Raw genomic sequence first — 24,579 nt, 5'->3', positions numbered from 1 at the left:
ACAGAAAATTACATTTTCTAAAAAAAGAGAAATGAAAAAGTGACAAAAGAAATGGGTGAAAGATAGGAGAGAAAGACTACTAGAAATGTCATTTTTAAACTCATTTCTTATTGAAGTTTGAAATTACAGTATGAGTTACTTAAAATGATATAATTGGCTTTTTAAAACCTGTGGTTGCTTTAGCATCATAATACAGAAACTGCAAGTTTTGTAAAACTAAATTACAACCAATTCACCCTTAACAATCACAGATAACACACTGTGCCACACTATATTCATAACCATACCAATAGCACCAACTGTTTAGGACACTTACTGGAATATTAGCAGTGGCTCCTGCCCCAAACCTGGCACCTGCATCAAACCCATCCTTCACGACCACAGTTGAAGATGGAGAGAAGACTTGTGGCACTGCATAGTACTGTATGGGCACGGCTGCCCCAGGTGGACCCATTTGCATTTGGCTTGTGCGTGGCACATAGAAGCCACCTGGATAACCAGGTGGAGCCTGGACAAATCTTGGCTGCTGGTGAAGCTGGGATGTAAACAAATTCAAGTGATCATTTCACAGTAAATCGATAAAGTTTACTGTATAATGTCGTCCAAGGCTATTTGAAATAAACAGCTGACGACGTTCCTGGAAACACAAAAGGTCCATCAAGACAAAGAGAAACAACAGGTTCAAGTTTCAGCTCTAACCATGTATTCTTGTGAAGGAACAACAGATGAAACTTTAACTTGTCTTTCTACTTTTTAAAATGCGGATGAATTTTTTCCAGCACTATTTATATTTTTACATTTCCAGCACGTGTTCTTCCCCTGCTCATTCCCCTAGAATTCTCAATTAGATCTTTAGTTCCTCCATACGTGGGAGACTCTGTTATCATGGTGATGCCACTGGCTCAGGCTAATGCTCTGGGACAGAGGTTCAAAATTCAGCATGAAAACTGGTAGAACTTAAAATCAACTGGCATAAAGATTGTCTCAGTAATAGAACCAGCTAGTTTCCTTGTGCCCATTAGAGAAGGGAATCTGCCAATCTTACTGGTCTGACCCCAACATGAATTCAGGCCTACTATTTTTAAAAAAGACCACCATGTAATTATAGATCGGTTAGCCCGACATTGGTAGCTGGGAAAATGATAAAAGATTGAGTGGCAGGATCAGACAGAGTGAGCACAGACAGGGACATTGTGCTTGACAAATCTACTGGAATTTCTCGAAGATGTAACTAATAGAGAAAAAATTCTGACAGGACTAGACAGGATGTTCCCTATGACCAGGGGGCCCAGAACCAGTGGTCATGGTCGCAGAATACAAAGTAGGCCAGGAAGGGGGAAGGGGGGGAAGGGGGACTCACCAGACAGTGGTGAGCCTGTGGAACTCACCAGACAGTGGTGAGCCTGTGGAACTCACCAGACAGTGGTGAGCCTGTGGAACTCTCAGGCACAGAAAGTGGTGGAGGCCAAAACATTGTATGTTTTCAAGAAGGAGTTAGATAAAGTTCTTCGGGGTAAAAGGGAATGGAGAGAAAGCAGGAACAGGGAAGTGAGTGGGATGATCAGCCATGATCACACTGAACAGCAGAACAGACTCAAAAAGGGCTGAATGGCCTACTCATGTGACAACAAGGTGTCGAGCTGGATGAACACAGCAGGCCAAGCAGAGGAGCACGAAAGCTGACGTTTCAGGTCTGGGCCCTTCAGAAAATTTTCTGAGGAAGGGCCCAGACCCAAAACGTCAGCTTTCCTGCTCGGCCTGCTGTGTTCATCCAGCTCTACACCTTGTTATCACAGATTCTCCAGCATCGGCAGTTCCTACTATCTCTGGCCTACTCATGGTTTTCTGTTTCTATGTGGTTGATTCTTAAGTGTCCGAGAAATTGGCAAACAAGCCTGTCAATTCAGGGATAACAAATGCTGCAGATTTAACATTTGATAACACAATAGTACCATCATCTTGAAAGCTCACCCATTCCAGGAAGCCCTCTAATAACAGAGTACAGTAAATTTAGATGAGACAATTGATTTCAGAGCTCTGAGGTGATATCCACTCGGGCTTCATTCTGGGGATAACATTTACTCATAGTAAAAGATAATATTAGATCTCACTTCCAGCTTCTTCTTATTTTGATAAAATGAGAGATTAAGTAAGTTAAACCATCTCTTCCCTGTCACGCTCATCAAAAGGTATTCTAATATCAAGATATTAAAATAACTAGCAACTCTCTTAATTAAAATATCAAATGATATTAACCAATTTTGTGCCAAAAGGTAATTCTGGAAAGGTTAATGGGTGAGGCAGGAAGTTGTGGAGATTGTTCTGACAAAGCAAAAGACATTTGGGCTCCAATCGAAGTATAGCAAACATTAAATTAATAACTTGTCAGAGCCTAAAGTCTGTAATGGTTATGGTCACCAGTAAATCTCAGGGTGAACTAATAATATTTTGAGGCAATTATTCAACTAAAGTATTTTGGTATGTGTGGTTGAACTATTTAGACCAAGCAAGAAAACCAAAGAAAACCTGTTTCCTGTAATATTCACATTTTATGTTAGGTTAGCCACAACAGAAGTTTCCAAATGAGGGGAAAGAAGCATGTTGTTACACTTGGCACTTTTAAGGATGGGAATCCTACCAGAGATTGAGAACTTTGGTCTTCTGTTCTTGCACAAATCCTCTCTGAACTGATCTTGCAGCTCTCTCATATATGGTGTTCATGAAGGAGAGTGGAGGGAGTGGAGTGTTGTGTTGTACAGGAGAAGGTGAGAAAAGGAATGCTGGAGTCTCCTGGGAGCAGGTGGGGAGGGAAAACATGATGCCTTAACGTGAATAACATCTTGCGTCTCTCTGCACTCCCCTTCAAAACCGGATTCCACTTTGCAGCATGAACAGCAGCAACCTGATTGTTCTGGAAGACTGCTGAGATTACTAAGCTGGATGAAAGCAGGAAGTGAGAACCCTCATTGTTTGCTTTACAAAAAAAGTGATTACAATCCTTACATTTTCTACCCAAAACGTGAAAATAATTAGTTCACCTCTCTGGGCCTGTGCAAGTTGTCCATACCACAAAGCCACAATTTTTCAAGTCAGTTGCTAGAACAGCCTAGAGTGTGTTCAGAATCAAATACTTTATCAAACCAAATTTCAGCCAAGTTTTAAATCACACATCAGAGAATCTCCTTCTGAGGCTCACTGTCTAGGACATGTGAAGTGCCCCGAGATGTTTCACAATGTTAAAAGTACAATATAAATGGAAGTTATCCTTTCCATGTTAATTCTGAATAATTGCGCCCAAAAAAATGCACACGATGGCAGATTTCCTACCTGTCAGTCTGACATACATATCCTCTCTCTGAACAGGAATGTGCTGATACTAAACAGCGATGGTCAGAACAATTTAACATATTTCAGCAGAGCTCCCTTCTTGCGAAGCAGAAAAACAGGAAACCATGGCAGTCTACAGCAGACAAAAGATTACATAAAGGCTTTCAAATGGCCATGGGGTGTTCACGTTAATAGTGTTCGCTCCTTTACTGCAACTATGTTGAAAGTACTACGCACATAAATTTCAATACGAGCACTTTGATAGCATTAGCGCCATGCTTCAATACAGCTTTGCAGTCTGAGCCTCACCTGGCCACAGATTTGCGATCACTTGCCTCAGGTCTGCCATGCCTTGCTGCCTGAGCTCAGCCATGCCTCGCCGCAGCAGCTCGGTCATGCCTTGCCACAGCTCTGGCAGATCTCTAGCGCGCCTTGCTGCCACATCTTACTACAGTTCTGCTGTGGCTCTGCCACCTGACTTTTGCTACAGCTCTGCCGTGCCATGCCACAGTTGTGCTGCATGAGCTCTGGCACACCTTGATGCAGCCATACCACCTGGGCTCTGCCACTGTTCCAGTTCTTCCTCCTGATCTTTGCCATAGCTCTAACTCGCTATGGCACAGTTCTCCTGCACCTTGACATAGGTTGGCCACGCTGTGCAACAGCTCTGCTGCATGAGAGCTGGCACAATCTTTCCTATCTGGCCACAGTGTTCAAAAATCCCAAACTTATTTAAGAGGGAGTTCAGTGTGTTTTAAATGACTCCTCTGAGGCCTGTGTTTCTTCAGCAAGTCACCCTTTATTTACACGTAGAAAGTCTTTGACACTGATTCAGCTTCCTCAGAGCCAGCTCACAGGGTAAACAGAACCTCTGACCCTCCTGTTCTTATCTGTCAGCCAGGGCTCCGATTGGACAGGGTTAACAGCTCCAATCGGGGGCCTCACATTGTGAGGTCAAGCTAGCTGATCTGGTTACAAATCACTACAATACTACTAGAACAAAATGATTTGTGACTGGTCTCTTTTCCAATTTGATAGGTTAGAAGGATGCGGTTGGCACATGGGATTACGATCAGTGTTTCTGTGGAAGATAAATGCCATTGGTTAGTTGGGCTCTTAGAATTACACAGAAATTATGCATTGCAGTCAAAGTTATTTTAAATTCACCTGACTTTGCAACAGCAGGCAAAGTCATCTCAGCGTGCTCATGGGAACAGACTGTATGAAAAAGGTAATGAACTCAGTGCTGTCATTAAAATGTAGTGAGAATAAGTGTATAGTGCCTTTGTAAAAGATATTTCTTTCTGCAGCAGATTCTTCCCATCATACACAATTTTAGCAGCACTAAGTCAACTATTTTTAATACTAATATCTACGATACATCTTGAACTTTTTTTGGGCTTTTTTGTATTTACCTTTCTGGAATGCTATTTTGTTTAATGCCTTCATACGTCGTGCACTGCTCTTACAGTAATTATGCCTTGCCGTGCTTCAAGTCAAACTTTTTTTTAAAAATTTCGCTGGCAAGAGTTGCTGACTGCCCTATTGCTTGCCCGTAGTTACACCTGGAGAAGGCAGTGATGAGCTGTCTTCATGAACTGCTGCAGGCTGAATACCGTAGGTTATCCTATAATGGAGTTATAGCAGGTTTTAATCCCTCTGATCTCTCCTGGCTAACTTTCCAGGTAGCTAAGTCAGAAGCAGTACCCTCTGAAATATCCGACTTTATGAGAGAGAGAGTTGGGTGCAGCACCTTTCACACAGTCCAGAGGCGCCGTTCTAGTCTATGCTTCAGCAACTACAATCTTCCTAATTGAAAAATCTAGGCCTAATACTTTAAATTGAACAGTCAAAAGGCTGGGCCACTGCAATTTCTTTTACAGCATTCATTCCATTAACAACCAAAAAAACCCCAAGACATGTTGTGCACTCATTCAACATGCATGTTGCTGAATTTTTCAGACAAGCCCCCAGAAGATGCCATGCACATCTCTTTAACAGGATTCTGAAGAATGCAAACATAGGACAATTTATAGTAATATAAAACTTTAATAGAGAGGCTATTGATTACTAGTCCATTTGAAAAGGGATCCTTCAACCAAAAAACATTTGAGAACCATTCAACCAACCACACCTATAGCAGCTATAGACTAATCAAGAACATCCCCGGCTTAGCTGAAACATACAAGTGACCGAGGCCATTCAGTTCATCTTTCCACAGAAAACCTATGATTTTGCTATCTGTACACGGCTGCCTCTTGAATGTCTCCTCAGTTTTTGCCAGTGTTCTTTTACGTAGATGTCATACCAGGTATTGAAAATTCTGTGGGAGTATACATCCTGATAACCACAGTCATGAAATTAGCTTATAACAGGTTGTACTTGCAGTTACCCTGCAACCGAGTTCTAACTACAGGCCCATCTTATTTGCCTCTTTCGAAGAATGGAAGGTCCAAGTTTTCCAATATACCCAGATAGCTCAGTTGTCAGACACTGGTCAACTAAAATTCAGCTTAATCTAACACCTGCCCCCATCAACACTGTTCCCACGCCTTCCCCCCCACCAATCCCGTTCAAGACAAACACCACACTTCGTGGCCTAACGCCAACAGGGGCAATAGTTCTTATTCTGTGTCGTTGTGAAAGTTTAACCATGTCTCATTTCCACAAACACCAAACACCATCAACTGGGGAAACTAACTTGCAGAAGAATGGATGGGGTTGCCAAATCAGGAATTGTACCCAATCTCTTTAATTGAGAGCATATGGGCAGAATAGCTGGCTTACAGGCCAACCAATGAAAAAAAAATCCGAAGGCGCGGGGGGGGAGGAGGAGAGAAACTTAATTGAGAGGTTTTATTCCACTTTAAGGAATACAAGCAGACATGGTTTCCTGAAGAAAGGCAAGCAAACGTCACCTCCACAGAAACTCTCTGACAACTGGATAACTCAAAGTCTAGGAATGGTAATGTACTTTGTTGGTGCAAAAATACCTAGGTGGATCAAGAGGGCCATGAAAAGACTTAACATCTATGCCAAAGATGGCTCGAACCTTTTCCACAAGAACCTTCCTAGCATACAGAGAACATAATGATAATGGGGGTAAGAACAGAATTAGTACCCTAACGCTGCTGGGAGAGAGATTCCCTGATGCAAGTCACCAAGGAGGCCATGTCACAGAATCCAACATTTGAGAATTAGTCCAATGCCATATTTTGACTGCATAAATGAACAAACTTAAACAACTTCAGTTTTGAACCCTGATAACAAGCACCCAAATCTAATGATCAGGGTGTTATCTTACTATAGTTTTTAAATTTAATATTCTTCTTGAAATAACTGTAAAATGGATCTGAATTTGACCTTCGCCAATGACAGCAGTTAGGTAATTCTGAAATCAGTCAAAACCTTTGAATCTTGTAAATGTACAGCATGTTTTGTACTCAGAACAGGTAAGGTTACATTTTACTTCAACCCATTAGTACACCAAAGGGTACTTCCTGAAAACAAGCTCAGCTGCCAGGAGCCTAAACATTTACTGTCTGGTATAACTGACCACAGACACCTCACCTGTGTTTCTGACAAGTTGGGCTGGAGGAAGGGAAACAGAGAGCAAGTGAGAGAATTAGGTCAGAGCCATAGAATATACATGCTGGGTTGCAAACTCTGTTCATTGTGGAATTTATTGAAGAGGATGGAGTGCTGGTGCAATTAGATTTAGGAAGCAGTCGGTGAGATTGTATCCCGGGTTCTCAGAAAACACGTGGATTGCCACGACTGCAACGAGGGAGGGACTGGGATATGGGTGTGCTTATAAAAGGTGAGGTACAAAGTATAGAAATGAGGGAAAGGAGGCAAGAGGGGGAAAAAAACAGGAGAAACAGCATGGTTATTCTTCAGGAATACGGAGGTAAAGAGTACTTAAGGAAGTATGGAGACTGAGGCAGCTCAAGAGAAGGATCCGAGAGAACTAGGGCATGAAATTCTATATATAATCACACACGCAGTTGCACGTATTGATGTTCATCATGTTCTACAGGTTTAATGGGAGTTGTGCTAATTACAAAACCATTACTATCATTTCCACAGACTAATGCCTCTCAATGTCATATTTTATTCAGTGGTAAAGCACCCTCTTCACCTCCAACATCACTTTTTTTTTTTGAGTAAAGTAAGGTTTCTAAACAGAGACAGAGCATGCGAGAGAAAAACAACATCACAATAGTCTTACTGGATCACAGCCTGGTCTCTCATTCGAGAGAGATGACCAGTGGTGGTTTAACTGGAGGGTCACCATGCCTCAGACAAGGGGAAGAGGTTGAGAAGGAGAGTCTTTCACGGTAACCCTTGGCTGGTGGGGGAACTGAACCCACGCGGTTACTGTCACTCTGCATCATAAACCAGCTGGCTGGGCTGACCAACTCCCATTCACTGCACTATTACTGAACGACAAATACCTTTGATGTTGTGATGCTTTTAAAGGCCACTGCAGAGTGCTTCATTCATCTAAGAGTTGATGCAAACTAGCTGACTCACCTCGGCATAAGATGGAGGAGCTTCGGTGTAAGGTGGTGCCTGAGCAGCTTGAGCGGTGGGCTGTTGTTTTGGCGGAGCCATTGTCGGCTGCTGTGTCGGATAACTTTGCTGCTGAGGATATGCTCCTAAAATGGTAAAATGATGAGGGAAGATTTACACACAAGACAGTCAGTTCAGAGCACCACGATTTTAGATTTAAATATCAATGTCTGTTCAATTGATTTGTTGTTGGCGTGGGGCAAAAACCTACATCTGGGGAATTAGGCTGTATACAGTAGAACACCTACGGCAGAATCTTATGTATATTTGCACCTTGGACATAGCCAGGGTATTTTGGAGCAATTTTGTGCTGCAGGGCTTAGCAAGAGAGTTTGTCATTCCTTATCAAATTCACCTTATTAACTACTTATCCTGCCATTACAGCATTCCTCTCATCCAATTTCATTCCCATCTTACCATGTGCCCAGGCAAGTGTTGGCAATCCAGCATAGTCTGTTATGTGATGGCACAGCAGCCGTAAAACCACGAAATAACAAGGTGTAGAGCTGGAGGAACACAGCAGGCCAAGCAGCATCAGAGGAGCAGGAAAAGATGTTTCAGGTCTGGACCCTTCTTCAGCAGCCGTAAAACCATACTGCTCAAGGCACACGGACACAGAAAAATCAGAAGCTGAAGGTAATCCCCACAATGCAAGCCAAATGCCGGTATCATGACCATTCCACAATGGTCTGCTGCACCCAGCAGTCATCTGCTGGAACAAGGATGACAATAAAGCCCTTCCTTGTTTGTAATACGCAACGCTGCCAAGCTCTGACAAGCAGAAAGAGAGTTTCTTTCTCCCCATTATCCTTATGTTCCTCCTTGGAAAGCTGCTCCCATTCTCCTAGTTCCTCAGCATCTGTCACATCACCTTGCTGCCTGCTCCAATTGTGCACAGCACATCAGGCCAGGATGATATTGCCCAGGCTACACTGGAGGGCCCTCCCAAAGCTCCTCTAGAGACTGGTGCAAACAGCAGAATCATATCTTCAGCAACCCCATGCTCTGCTCCATCCTGGTCAAAGCATGAGCAACATGAAACTTATGCTTTGCATCAGTCAGGGGGACTGCTCCAGGATGTACAAGTCAGGGCAGCTGCAAGGGTAGCAGGCACCTAAGTAATAAGAGGTAACACTGATCATAGATGACCTGGACATCAATGGAATGGAACCCCTTCCTGTTGATGAATTCCAAATATTGATATATGGCCCTCTCAGTGGCATGTGTGCGCAGTCAATGGCACCCTGCGCCTGACAAAGCCCAAATCAGACTGCCCAGGCTGCAGCACTGACTTTGTCATGGAGAAACGAAATGACTCTTGCATAAACGGCATTGATCACTGCCCTAATGCTGGTGTCAGTGCACAGTAAAGGCGCCAATTGTTACACCCTGTCGCACAGATGTTCAAAAGTGGTTAAATGCAAAAAAGGAAGTAAAACAAGGATCCAACCTTTCTGCTCAACATTGATTTTGTAATGTAGAAATTGATGGTAACAGTAATGTCACTGGATTAGCTAAATCAGAGGTCCAGTCTAATGCTCTGGGAATACCACTTCAAATTCCATCGAGGTATGCAGTGAAACTGAGGCTCAATTGAAAGCTAGTCTCAGTTTCATGGTGAACAATATTATCAATTTTCATAATAACCCAAATGGTTCATTAATTGCCTTCAGGAAGGTAAATCTGCTCTCTCTTTACCTAGTCTGGCCCATAAGTGATTCCAGACCCAGAACAATACAGTACAGTTGTCTTTTAACTGCCTGGTCAAATGGCCTAGCCAAAAAAAAAGGGCATTTAGGACTGGTCAACAAATGCTGGTCTTGCCAGTTACACCCATAACTCAAAAGAATTTTTAAAACGTATTCTAACCACTAAGCACCAACACCAGTAACTGCACTTTGGTTTGGGTTTCATGGTCAGTGGCTAAATGCCAACACTCACCACAGACCTTGAAAAAAGTCACCCATAAAAGATGAAGACATCACTTTGACATAGATTGGCCTTAGAAAATGCCAAGTCACACAATAGTAATGAGATTGTTACATCATCACACGTTACTATATTAGTCAGGAGAACAGAAACAGCATGTACTAGGAGAGAGATGTACTTATCTTACAGTACAATATGTATTATAGTGTAAATAAAAACAGTTTTGCAGATAACTGCCAGAGTCAGATTATAGTCACTGATTAGGTAAAGTAAACCTTTAGGCCAGGGTGCAAAACTGCAAGAGACATTCAAATTGGATCCAAAAAAGTGGAACCAAACTACAAGCCAAAGGGAATTTTGAGACATTTAGCAGCAGTGATGGTATCAAGCAGGTTAAGAAACCAATCACTGAGAATATTCTCAGACAGTAAAATCAGGAAACACAAAGAGAAAGAAAAATCTGTACACTTCTGCACTCCATGTTCACAGATAGTGAAATAATGTCATGTGTATGCTTCAGTCATCAAGTTAAAATATGTACTAAAAACTTTAAATCACAATGAGATTTGACATTATACGTATGTAAAATTAGTCTTCCAGGGTCAGTTAGACAATTTAGCAGTAATTGTGAACTTAATGAACTGGAAATCAAGTCCCAACTATTCCCAAAAGCAAAAAACGTTTAATCTTTTGGTAAACTACACGAAGTCTCCACGTTACCAGTCAGCTTGACCCAGATTAATAAAAAAACATAGACAAAGCTTCTGTACTTAACTACTTATTGCAAGTAAATATGTAGTAACCACAGGGGAAAAAAATAAAGCAACCAACACAGAACTCTACTAGTTTAAACTTTAAAGCATCCCACCTACCCACAGGCACATGCATGCATACGAAAATGCATTATAAGAAGTCTCCAACTTATTGGTTAGAAGCTACAGTTTACTGCAACTGGTGAGATAAAATAAACTGACTTTCTTCAGGAGAAAGTAAGACAGAGAGGCTGCCAACATTGTTCACCCCCATACAAGTTGCTCAGCTACTCAAAAGTTGTATAGAAGGGTCACCAGTCTGTAGACATGAATCGGAGACAAAGGACTGTAGATGTTGGAAGCCAGAGTCTGAGAGAGGCTGGAAAAACAAGGCAGGTCAGACAACACCTTACAAGCAGTTAAGTCAAAGATTTCAGGTCAAAACCCTTCATCAGACGAAGCATTTCGGCCCAAAACATCGACTTTCCTGCTCCTCTAAGGTGGTGTGACCTGCTGCTCTTTTCCAGCCTCAAACCTATAGATTCAAAACATGAACTCTATTTCTCTCCATAGATGCTCTCAGACCAGCTGCATTTTGCCAGCATTTTTTCAGTTTTTTGTTTCAGTTCTTCAGCACCCACAGCTCTTGATTTTAATTTTTCCGATCATATCGTTGCTGTTGGCCTTTGATTTATGACATCCACAACTGGTCACATCTTCAATCAGCAACCTGTTACCAGCCAAATCTCACTTTGTAGGCTGTGCCCTGGAGCCGAGCCATCTCCTGTTACAATGAGCTTCAGGTGACTTGCTTTCTCGCTCCTTCTTCAGTCCTTTTTTTCCCCCACGTTCCCCCGCCCACCACCAAACAGTCCTTTTCTCAGTTCAATTCACTATCAAAAACATAAAATAAAGTTGTACTATCTTTACGTTAGCACACTGTGAGAGCACCCTCATTCAATGAGATGCAATATTTCCCACAAACTTGAAGCAAAACTAATAGCCTAAAAAGGGAAATGCTCAATTTTATTCAAGTCAATTCTAAATAGAGATGGAGTCATGTTGTTGAGGCCACTTTTGCAGCACTGCGTACAATTCTAGCTTCCCTGCTATAGGAAGGATATTATTAAATTAGAAAGGGTGCACAAAAGATTTACCGCAGGATGTTACCGGGACTGGAAGGTTTCAGTTGTAGAGAGAAGCTGGAGAGGCTGGGACACTTTTCATTGGAGTGTAGGAGGTTGAGGGGAGGCCTTATAGAGGTTTATAAAAATCACAAAAGGGCATAGATAAGGTAAAAAGCAAAGATCTTTTCCGTAGCGTAGGGGAGTCCAAAATTAGAGGGCATAGTTTTGAGGTGAGAGGAGAAAGATTTAAAAAAGGGACCTACGAGGCAACTTTTTCAAGCAGAGGCGGTTTATATATGGAATGAACGGCCAGAGAAAGATATGTAATGCAGGTAGAGTTCCAACATTTCAAAGACATTTGGACAGGTACACCAATAGGAAATGTTGAGGGGGATATGGGCCAAACAAAGACGAATGAGACCAGTTTAGTTTGGGAAACCTGATCAACATGGACAAGTTGGACTGAAGGGTCTGTTTCCATCCTGTATGACTATGAAAGGAGAAGGTACCTTACAGAGGTGTGTAAGATTAGGAGGAACATGGAGAGGGTGAACAGAATGAAGCTGTTCCCCTTAGGTGAAGGGCCAGTAACAAAAGGGGTCATAATTTTAAGGAGAGAGGCAGGAGGTTGAGGAAACATTCTTTTTCCACCCAGAGGCTGGCAGGAATCTGGAATGCAGTACCTAGGAGGGCAGTGCAGGTGGGCAACCTCACAATCTTCAAAAACAAAAAAAAACAACAAACAGTGGATGAGCACTTTAAAATGTTATAGCATTCAAAGCTACAGGTCTAGTGCGGGATAATGGGACCAGATTAGATTCAGAGCCGCTTTGAGTCAGTGCAGTCTAAGTGGGCTGAAGGGCTGCTTCTGTACTGTACAATTCTATGATTTACCATCTGTATCTGCTGCAAACCTTGAGAAAATGCAGTGAATCACTGACAGCAACTTCTGCATTTTTATGTTTTACTCCGCATTTACAGAAGCCAGCGTTCCTATCAGTTTCAGTGATGGTAAAACTACCAGTAGTCACCATCATTACACCAGCAAAATTCTGGCTTTTTGAAAATCATGTTCTCTAGTCCAGAAATCTTTATGCGTGGAACAGATTCACTGTACCATTGCCCTCCAGTATTTGCCACTTGTCAAAACTAGGTAACTGTTTTGCTACGCACCACCTAGCAGCATTTAAACATTCCCTAAACACTGCTCTTTACAAGAATGTACATCAATCTTCTGCTTTTCAATGGATGGACAAACACTAATAGACTATCACAAAGTATGAATCACGTTTATCAGGTAAACTTACACAGAGTAAGACTGTCACATTTTAGTAGTTTTTTGTAAAATGCCAGATTTCTCATTAGTGCTTCCAAGCCATCTCAGAACACTGACATTTCAATAATAATAGGAAAAAATCTGTTCATGAATTCACATTCATCTTCCATGCAACTACCCAAAGGGTAGATATTCATTTAAAAAGCTCGGTCTGAAATTTAAACAGTCTTTTTTGGCTCAGCTCATATGCCAGTTACTTTCCATCACGTCTTCCACTGGGAGCAACCCTTCAGTAAACATGCCCTCTCCTACACAGTATGACTCTATTGTAATATTTATGCATTGCCTTCAAAATAATTAAAATGTCCCAAGAAAGTTTACAGGAGCACTACACAAACAAAACGTCACATGCTATTATGTCAGATGACTAAAAAAAGTTGGTCAGAGGTAGGTTTTAAGAAATGTCTCAAAAAAGGAGGAAAGCAAGGTAGATCAATTATAAATGGGAATGCACAAGAGGCCAGAATTACAGTAAAGCTGTCTGGGAAGGGTATGAGGCTGGAGGTTAGAGTTATGGAGTGCTGAAGCCACAGAGGGATTTGAAAACAAAGCTGAAAATTTTAAAATCAAGATGTTGCCTGACTGAGAGTCAAGGCAATTCAGTGAGGGCAGGGCTGATCACTGGAATGGGCCTCACTTTCAATTAAGACTAGAGCAGCAAAGTTTTGGATGAGCTCCAAAGTGTAGGAGACTAACCAGGACTGTGTTGGAAGAGTTGAGAGGGGTAACAAAAAGTATCAATAAAGGTTTCAACAGATGAGCTCTGACAAGGGTGAAGTCAAGCAATGTTACACTGGTGGAAATAGATGGTTTTAGAAATAGCATGGGCTCAGAAGTTCATCTTAAGATCAACATGACAAAGCGTTCACGTGAAAATCCACACTGTGCCTTTGGATTTTATCACTGAGGGGCAGTCTGGAGATGAGGAATAGGAGGGGAACAAGGATAGATCCTGGAGGGATTATCAGAGAGAATAAGAGGAGGAAGAGAGGAGATTGTTTGTGATTCTTTGGGTATGAGGAGATGAATAAGAACGGAACCAGGTGAGAGCAGTCTCCCTGCGCTCCCCCAGCTGGATGACAGTGGAGGGGGCCTGGAGGAGGATGGTGTGTTCACTGTGTCAAAGGCTGCAGACAGGTCAGAGAGACTCAGGAGGGAAGGTCTACCACCGTCAGTCACGTAGTACCAACTGAACCAACAGCCACTTAAAAAGTTTCTTTATATCTTTGTACAATACAAATCACCAACACTAGAAACAAGTTATAAAAATACCAAAACTGTTTTCAGAAATCATCTCACCACAGTGCTGTGGGAAATATGAAACCAGTTAAGAGGTAAACCAGGTTCAATTTTATTGAAAATTGTTTTTATGCCAGAATACTTAAATTTTCTTCAAATTTATTGCTTTTTTAAATTGTAAACTTGATGACATCGCTTTTGGCATTACTGGAAATAAAACATATTATTTTGCTTATTTCAAAAGAAACTTTGCTTTTCTTGCTGACAATTTAACATTACAAGCATTCTCCTCTGCTGTCCTTGGTGTTTACCTGGATTCCTGAGATCCTGCAAGTGTGACCTTAACATCAGAAAGTAAATTACAAGCTGTGGCCACTAGATGGAGGCTGTATACTCTCTGACTAAAGTAAAACACAGCCTGAGAGATGGTAGGATACTGTGTGTTTTTTCCCTGCTGTGTTTTCAATGTTTAAAAATCAAGAAGCATCTTCTAATGCAACTCATTATTTTGGAGGGGCTCAACATTGCAAACTCTTCACTCCCTTAGGATTGTAAATCTTGGAAGTGTTACGGCACAAGACTTGTTCCAAATTGTGAATTTGCAGAGAGATGTTGCTACAGTACAGAATGGTGGCCGCCTTTCACTTTTGGGAAATGGGTAGTCTCCAGCCATCTGGATGGCACAGCCAAGATCAGGAATTCAATGGCTAAACAACTACAGATGCAAACATGCATCTCACTGCTCAGTGACTCGCTGTACCAAAAGTAGAGGCTTGAATAAAAGTAGCTAAGATATTCAGCAAATCAGGGAAAAAACGTTTACAAGTCCCCAGAAGCTAACTGTTGAACACAATGAGGGAAGTTGCCAAGATACCCATCCACTAAAAGCAGGACAAATCCAATTCAGCCAATTAGAACTTTATTAGCCAACTCCAGATAATTAAAGTCACGGATGGAGCACTGTCATGCAGCACTCATCAATGACCAGCTCATTGATGCTCAGTTTGTGTGCCAACAGGGCCACTCAATTCCAGACCTCATTACAATCTTGGCACAAAATCAGAATCCTAGGTGTGAGGTGAAAAGGATTGTCCTGGATATTAACACAGCATGTGGCTGAACATGGGACCAACCAGCCCAATGGGAATCAGGAGAACATTAGCTAACTGAACTCATACCTAGCACAAAAGGAAGATGATTGTGGTTACTGGAAAACAAATCATCTGGGCCCAGGGGCAACACTGCAGCCAAGACTCAGTGGCCCAGTAGATTCAAATATCTTCAGCAATACACTTTTAAAGAAGGGTTACTGAATCCAAAATATTAACTGTTTTCTGTCCACAGATGAAGCCAGAACTTCGGAGTTTTTCCCAGCAATTTCTGTTTATATTTAAGCAATTGTGTTCCCATTAGTGGGAAGGGCAAGGCTGGTAGAAGTAGGGAAAATGGGATGACTGAAGATCTTCAAGCTCTAGCCAAGGAAATGAAGGAAGCATGTGTCACGTATAGATAACTGGGATCAAGTGAACCCCTTGAGGAGTATAGTGGTTGTAGGAGTACATCTAAGGTGGAAATCAGGAGGGCAAAAAGGGGAAAGGAGATAGCTTTGGCAGATAAGATTAAGGAAAATTCAAAGAGATCCTACAAGTATATCAAGGGCGAAAAAGGGTAACTAGGAGGTAATAGGACCCCTTTAAGATCAACGAGGTCTTTTGCGTGTGAAATCACAGGAGATAGGAGAGATCCTAAACTATTATTTTGCATCAGTATTTAGCATGGAAGCTAAGGAACTCAGGGGGAAAAATATTGTTGTCTCAAACATCAGAGGATGGTCACCTCCAACAAGAGAGAATCTAATCATCCCCTTTGATGTTCATTGGCATTACTATTAATCAGCTCCAACAACATTCAAGACATTGCTTTGTCATGGATGGTGTCCAGTCAAGACTGAAGTGTGTATTACCACAACTTTTCTGAATGGGCAAAAGTGGAATAAAATATGGAAAAAATGTGAAGATTATCCACCTTGGTAGGAAATGTAGATTATTTCTTCAATGGCAAGAGTGTAAAGTATACAAAGTGACAATGTTTCCTTATCAAGAAGTCACTAAAATATAACAAAAGTTCAGTAAGCTATTAGGAAGCCTAATGGAGAATGTTAGACTTCATCGCAAGAAGATCTGTAATACAGAAGTAGTGAAATCTTGCTTAAATAGTGTTTGGTTCGACTGCACCGCGTGTGTGAAGGTTTGGTCTCATCTCAGGAAGGATATTAATGCCATACAGGGAGTGCAATGAAGGTTCACTAGACTTGTTCCTGTGATGGCAGGACTGTCATTTGAAGAGAGATTGGGTGAACCAGGCCTGCATTTTCTAAAGTTTCAAAGACAAAGGGGTTACCTGATTGAAACTTACAAAATACTTAAAAGGAATAGACTGGGTAGGTGAAGGCAAGATATTTCACCAGGTGGGTGAATCTAGAAACAGAGGGAACAACTTAAAAACTAAGGGGATGCCATTTCGGACCAATTAGAAGAATATAGTTTGCTCAGAGAGTTGTGAATTGTTGAAATTTTCTATCCCAGCGGGCTGTGGAAGCTCAGTCTTCAAGCATATTTAAATTCGAGGTTTGATAGATTTGTGTTTACCAGTGGCATAATGGGTTATGGAGATATTGGAGGTAAAAAGGCATTGAAGTGTTCAATCAGCCACTATCATATTAAATAACAGAACCAGGTCTGAAACCAGGGGGCACAGATTAAAAATAATGGGGATAACACTTAGGTCTGAGACGTGGAGAAATTTTATTATTCAGAGGGTTGTGAATCCTTGGAATTCTCTACCAATGGGAAGCTCAATCTTCAAATATGTTTAAAAGGCAGAGATTGATAGATTTCTGGGGATAAAGTGGGTAAAAAGGCATTAAAATGTTTGAGTGCATTGCATGATTGGGCAGGCTCAGTGAACTGAATGACCTACTCCTGTTCTTGTTCCTAAAAAGCAATTGAAGATGGGGAAATAAATGCCAAAGTTCACGTACCAAGGTTTAATAATCTTAAACATGAAACAATTGCTTGAGGAATCCAGGACAGACATGGAATCCAGCACAGCAGAATTGTGGTAGCAACATGAAATTCATAGATAATGGGAACTGCAGATGTTGGAGATTCCAAGATAATAAAATGTGAGGCTGGATGAACACAGCAGGCCAAGCAGCATCTCAGGAGCACAAAAGCTGACGTTTCGGGCCTAGACCCTTCATCAGAGAGGGGGATGGGGGGAGGGAACTGGAATAAATAGGGAGAGAGGGGGAGGCGGACCGAAGAAATTCATCTCAGGGACATTATCCAGAAACTTCTCAATTTCAACATGGAAAAACTCTCTAGTGGAATGAAGTGACAGTAGTCAAGACTTCACTTACAGATTTAGGGGATCATAAATCACATTATAGCGACAAATGCTTCTATTTTATACTCGTTTTAGATAACAGAATTGTTTTTCAGAAAAACATCAGCAGCAGGCGGAGCTGGCTATCCACAAGGGACACGCACTACTTAAGAATACCAGGCACTGAAATCTCATTATCACAAACAACAAATTTTATGACATTAATTAGCCTATTTTAAACCAGTTTAAGGTGTGGAGACATTTCGAGTCAGTGCAAGATGCGCTGAGCAAAACCGGCTCGTCAATCTGATATTTTATTAAGATCCCATTATCACTCAACAACTTGTATTTGTCAGTGTTTTGATGTGAGTCACAAGGTGCTTAAATGGAACATTGCGCCAAGTTTTGACACCGATCAAATGCTACAATGACTTTGATACATCACCAAACTTTGAATCTGTCCACCCCAGCGAGCATCTACATTGCCACCGGTGGCGTAGTTCATTGTTTGCTCAAAATCTACGCAGAGTTCAGAGCGGAAGAAAAGGTAAGGCTCCCAACGTCATGACCACGTCTCCAGTAACAACTGTGTGCGTGAGGACATTACATTAGCATAGCTGTAAGGGCCTAATCCTCGCAACAGAGGGAGGTATTGGAAAATAGGTCTACAACGGGCAGGAGGGGAAAACACACGAATTTCCCTCAGAGGGTTTGAAAAAAAACATGTACTAACATTCCTGTCAGCTGTTAGTAGTTTCAAAAATAAATTGAAAATAATTCGCAGTGTTTGTGTAAATCAGGGCTGGCCTCTTACTTCGATCAAGGATATTTGGCCAGGAGACAATCGAGACTGAAGTCGAGCCAATGGTCCTAATTTGATTGGGCGACCACACTCACCACTGTCCAAGAGCCGCACTTAGGCTGGGCTTCGCAAGGTGCAAACCACCAAAGCTTCCCTGGTTTTAATCCGGACAAAAGCCCAGACTTACCTTTTTTACTCATACTGAATGCAGCGTGCGCTATCGATTCTCGGTTTCTCCAAGCTCCGACTGATTTCGTTCAAGCGACTCACTTCCTTGTTCTGATTCTGTGGCAGCACCGCCCATCACTCCCTGGAAACGCACCAAGACTCTTAAAGGGAAATTGCATTTGTTCTATCATTCTATTTAACACGGGCACAATTAAAAGGAAAGATCTTTGAACAGTTCATTCAGGCCATCGATTGTTTTATTCAAGTTAGACTGATCGAAGGGGAAATTAGACGAAGGTTGTGGTTCTGATCATGGCAATAAAAACTAGTTTCGAGGAAGGGTCACTCGACCCAAAACGTTAACTCTGATTTCCCTACACAGATGCTGCCAGACCTGCTGAGCTTTTCCAGCAACTTGTGTTGTGGTTCTGTAAGAAAGCAAACGTGAATAGATAGCAGGAGAGAGTAATGCCAATCACAGTCTAATAGTTTATCAGTTATTGACCGTTACTGTTTAGCCTTAGCTGCCTTTCAGATGAGATGTGAAACTAAGTCTTCTCATTCTCATGAGGGCAGGAAATGACCTATTATCGCCAGACTATTAATCCAGAAACTCCGCTAATGTTGTGGGTTTGAATCCCACCGTGGTAGACAGTCGAATTTGAATTCAATTTTTTTAAAAAGCTGGAATTAAGGATCTACTGGTGTCCATGAAACCATTGTCATCTGTTGGGAAAAGCCCCAGCTGGTTCACTAATGTCCTTCAAAGGAAACTGCCATCCTCACCTGGTGTGGCCTACACGTGACTGTAGACCCACGGCAATGTGGTTGATTATAAATTGTCCTCTGAAATGTCATAGGAAGCCACTCAGTTGTATCAATCACGACAAAGTCTGAACAAAAAAAAAATCAAATTGGACAGACTACCTGGCATAGACAACAAAATCTCTGTCAACCCTGCAATGTCCTCTGGACTGAGTTCTCTTGATTACCTGTGTGTACTGTCAGTGCATACTATCTACAAGATGCGCTGCAGAAATTCACTAAGGGTCCTTAGACAGCACCATCCAAACTCATGCCCACTTCCACAAGTAGGACAAGAGCAACAGATACATCGGAACACCACCACCTGCAAGTTTTCCTCCAAGCCATTCAATGATTTGAAAGTTCCTTCTCTGTTGCTGGGTCAAACTCCTGGAATTCCTTCTCTAAAGGACATTGTGGGTCTCCCTACAGCATGTAGACTGCAATGGTTCAAGAAGGCAGCTTACCACTACCTTCTCAAGGACAAATGGTGATGGGCAGTAAGTGTTGGGCCAGGCAGCAATACCCATGTCCCATAAGCGAATTTCAACAAGTGGACATAAAAGATCCCTTGATGCTTTTGAAGGAAAGTAAGTTTTTCTTGTTTTTTCTTGGTATAATGGCCAACATTTGTTCTTCAAACAATACCACTAAAATGTATTGTCTCATTGCCAAACAGAGTTCCTACTTACAGCGATTCTTTGTCACATTTCCTACAACAGTTACTACTCTTCAAAAAAACATCATTGGCTGTAAAATATATTGGGATACTCTGAGGTTAAGAGAGGTACTCATACAGAAATGGAGGTGCTTATCACCATTTAATCAACACACACACTTGGGCTGGGAATCAGGGAGGTTTTGCCATCTGTGAAATGGCATCCAACCACCAGCTAACAGGAGAAATAGGTGGAAATTCGGGAAAATATCTCTCTTGTATCCCCACATGGGATAAGTTCAGGGAGTGTAGCATCATCATCTGGAGCTTCGCAAATGGGAAAGGAGTTGATAGCTTTGCTAAGCTCCTCCACTGCGGGTCTTGTATCACTCTTCTGTGTCAGTTAGGCTCTCTGCAAAATCTAGATATTCATGCCCCCCACTGGACTGTAACTCAAATTAGTGTTCTACTCATCTCTCTAACTGTCATTCCAAATGATAGACATAGAAACGTAGGAAATATGAACAGCAATAGGTCATTTGGTCCACTGAAAACACTCTGCAACCACTCAACATGGTAATAAAATGTGAGGCTGGATGAACACAGCAGGCCAAGCAGCATCTCAGGAGCACAAAAGCTGACGTTTCGGGCCTAGACCCTTCATCAGAGAGGGGGATGGGAAGAGGGTACTGGAATAAATAGGGAGAGAGGGGGAGGCGGACCGAAGATGGAGAGTAAAGAAGATAGGTGGAGAGAGTATAGGTGGGGAGGTAGGGAGGGGATAGGTCAGTCCAGGGAAGACGGACAGGTCAAGGAGGTGGGATGAGGTTAGTAGGTAGCTGGGGGTGCGGCTTGGTGTGGGAGGAAGGGATGGGTGAGAGGAAGAACCGGTTAGGGAGGCAGAGACAGGTTGGACTGGTTTTGGGATGCAGTGTGGGGGGGGGGAAGAGAGCTGGGCTGGTTGTGTGGTGCAGTGGGGGGAGGGGATGAACTAGGCTGGTTTAGGGATGCAGTAGGGGAAGGGGAGATTTTGAAACTGGTGAAGTCCACATTGATACCATATGGCTGCAGGGTTCCCAGGCGGAATATGAGTTGCTGTTCCTGCAACCTTCGGGTGGCATCATTGTGGCAGTGCACGAGGCCCATGATGGACATGTCATCTAGAGAATGAGAGGGGGAGTGGAAATGGTTTGCGACTGGGAAGTGCAGTTGTTTGTTGCGAACTGAGCGGAGGTGTTCTGCAAAGCGGTCCCCAAGCCTCTGCTTGGTTTCCCCAATGTAGAGGTAGCCGCACCGGGTACAGTGGATGCAGTATACCACATTGGCAGATGTGCAGGTGAACCTCTGCTTAATGTGGAATGTCATCTTGGGGCCTGGGATAGGGGTGAGGTGGGAGGTGTGGGGGCAAGTGTAGCATTTCCTGCGGTTGCAGGGGAAGGTGCCGGGTGTGGTGGGGTAGGAGGGCAGTGTGGAGCGAACAAGGGAGTCACGGAGAGAGTCGTCTCTCCGGAAAGCAGACAGGGGAGGGGATGGAAAAATGTCTTGGGTGGTGGGGTCGGATTGTAAATGGCGGAAGTGTCGGAGGATGATGCACTCCGCTCAGTTCGCAACAAACTGCACCTCCCAGTCGCAAACCATTTCCACTCCCCCTCCCATTCTCTAGATGACATGTCCATCTTGGGCCTCCTGCACTGCCACAATGATGCCACCCGAAGGTTGCAGGAACAGCAACTCATATTCCGCCTGGGAACCCTGCAGCCATATGGTATCAATGTGGACTTCACCAGTTTCAAAATCTCCCCTTCCCCTACTGCATCCCTAAACCAGCCTAGTTCATCCCCTCCCGCCACTGCACCACACAACCAGCCCAGCTCTTCCCCCCCACCCACTGCATCCCAAAACCAGTCCAACCTGCCTCTGCCTCCCTAACCTGTTCTTCCTCTCACCTATCCCTTCCTCCCACACCAAGCCACACCTCCAGCTACCTACTAACATCATCCCACCTCCTTGACCTGTCCGTCTTCCCTGGACTGACCTATCCCCTCCCTACCTCCCCACCTATACTCTCTCCACCTATCTTCTTTACTCTCCATCTTCGGTCCGCCTCCCCCTCTATCCCTATTTATTCCAGAACCCTCACCCCATCCCCCTCTCTGATGAAGGGTCTAGGCCCGAAACGTCAGCTTTTGTGCTCCTGAGATGCTGCTTGGCCTGCTGTGTTCATCCAGCCTCACATTTTATTATCTTGGTATTCTCCAGCATCTGCAGTTCCCATTATCTCTGATACACTCAACATGGTCATGGCTGATTCTCTACTTCAATGCCATACTCCTGCTCTTTCCCCATAGCCGTTGATGCCTTTGGCCTCAAAAAATCCAATTCTTTCTTAAATGTATTCAACGACTTGGGCTCTACAACTTCTGTGGCAAAGAATTCCACAGGTTCATCACTGTCCGAGTGAGGAAATTTCTGGTCAACTGAGTCTGATATGGACTACCCCACATCCCCAGACTGTAACCATTTGATCTGTACCTCCTAGCCAGGAGAAATATCATCACTTCATCCTATCTGTTTCTGTCAGAATTTTATGTTTCAATGAGATCCCCTTTCATTCTTCTGAACCCCTGAGAATATAGGCACAATCTCTCCTCATGTGACAAACCTGTTATGCCAGGAATCAGTCAGGTGGACCTTCACTGCACTTCCTCTGTAGCAAGTATGTCCTTTTTATAAGGTAAGAAGACCAAAACTGCATTCAAAACTCTAGTTGTGGTCTCACCAAGACCCTGTACAGCTGCAGTAAGACTTCCTGGCTCTTGAAATAAAAGGCCAACATACCACTCACCTCCTAACTGCTTGCTGCACATGCATGCTTGCTTTCAATGGCCAGTTTGCAGTGACATGTATACCCCTTTGTATGTCAACATTTCCCAATCTATCACAATTTAAATAATACCCTATCACTCTGTTTTTCTTACTAAAGTGGTTAGCTTCACAATTACCCCTGTTATCCTGCATCTATTATGCATTTGCTCAATCAACTTGTCTAAATCATCTTGAAGCCTCTTTACAACTTCCTCATATCTACGATCTCACACAGTCCCAATTTTGCGGACCACGCAAACTATTTTACTCTTGTCCAAATTGTTGATAATAGTTGTGAATAGCTGGGACCCAAGCACTGAACCCTGTGGTACCCCACAGCCTTCCACTCTGCTATGAATTCCTACTCTCTGTTTCCTGTCTGCGAATCAATTCTCAATCCATGCCAATACGTGACTCCCAATTCCAAGTGCTTTGGGTTGCACATGAACCTCTTACTTAGGACATAAATTTTCTGAAATTTAAAATCCACACCACTTTTTCTCCCTGCTAGTTAGTGATTACTTCTCCTGCATTTGTTTTCAATGCAATTGGAGTTGCCTTTTTAAGCATTTGTACACAGTTCTATCATAAAGAGTACAGACCAGGTTTCTTGCAGACCTGTATCCTCTCAACACTTCCCCTACCAGATGAACACGGAAAATTTTTCTTTCAGTGATCTGCTCTCAGCAACCTTGGTCTTTGTAGCAAACATTGCTAATGTTCAACCTATTTAGGTTAGATTAGATTCCCTATAGTGTGGAAACAGGCCCTTCAGCCCAACAAGTCCACACCGCCCCATGGAACATCCCACCCAGACCCATCCCCCTATAACCCACACACCCCTGAACACTACGGGCAATTTAGCATGGCCGATCCACCTAGCCTGCACATCTTTGGACTGTGGGAGGAAACCGGAGCACCCGGAGGAAACCCACGCAGGCACAGGGAGAATGTGCAAACTCCACACAGACAGTCGCCCGAGGCTGGAATCAAACCTGGGTCCCTGGCGCTGTGAGGCTGCAGTGCTAACCACTGAGCTACCATGCCGCCCAGAGTTCCATGCTGATATCATCGACCAGTTCATGTTGTCTGTCAATCGTGCACACATGTCCCTAACCTTCCAGCTTGATAACTGGAGTTGGCATGTTTATTCACCTAGTGCAATGAATTCCACTTGTTGAGCAAGGTCTCTGAATTCCAGGGCCCAAGCAGGCGGAGTGTGGCAGGGTAGCAACTTACCAGTTGGAAACCGCTTAATAGATTGGCAATGACAGATCAGTGAGACATGACTTCCCCTCCCAGCGTCAGTGACAGCTCACAAAATCCATTCTCTTAGTTAATTGAATTGGGCTCATTACTCATAACTGTTATCTCTCATTACATTTTTATTCTGCAGCAACGCTGGAGGGTCCTCTCCAGGGAACAAGCCTTGGCAAAAGAAAGACTCTGGGCTGTGCAAACATCAGGACACCCCTAACTTCTACAGTTGGATCCAAAGGAATGGAAAGCGCTACATTTGGCCCCGGCTCAGTTGCGATTTATTTTTGATTATTTATTTGGATGTACACATCAGTGACAAGGCCAGCATTTATTGACCTTCTCTAACTGTC

At 43.0% G+C, this 24,579-nt stretch overlaps 1 protein-coding gene across 1 annotated transcript; it reads right to left on the bottom strand.

Moving 5' to 3' along the window:
- Positions 1-223: 223 nt before the first annotated feature.
- Positions 224-18,795, bottom strand: LOC132209265 (DAZ-associated protein 2-like). Its single transcript, XM_059644392.1, has 3 exons — positions 18,662-18,795; positions 7,864-7,988; positions 224-535 (listed from the first exon to the last, which is right to left on the bottom strand). The coding sequence occupies exons 1-3, from the start codon at positions 18,672-18,674 to the stop codon at positions 239-241; spliced, it is 435 nt and encodes a 144-aa protein (XP_059500375.1). The 5' UTR covers positions 18,675-18,795; the 3' UTR covers positions 224-238.
- Positions 18,796-24,579: the final 5,784 nt, after the last annotated feature.

Source organism: Stegostoma tigrinum, unplaced genomic scaffold (assembly GCF_030684315.1).
Source record: "Stegostoma tigrinum isolate sSteTig4 unplaced genomic scaffold, sSteTig4.hap1 scaffold_789, whole genome shotgun sequence".
Lineage (NCBI taxonomy): Eukaryota > Metazoa > Chordata > Chondrichthyes > Orectolobiformes > Stegostomatidae > Stegostoma > Stegostoma tigrinum.
The sequence above is the reverse complement of the archived record's forward strand: the minus strand, read 5'-3'. Positions and strand labels throughout refer to the sequence as shown.

Bases quoted from the DNA above. Each gene is read 5' to 3' on its own strand.
- LOC132209265 (XM_059644392.1), bottom strand. The intron at 536-7,863 runs GTGAGTCAGCTA...TTTACATCCCAG, and splicing joins CTCCTCCATCTTATGCCGAG to CTTCACCAGCAGCCAAGATT.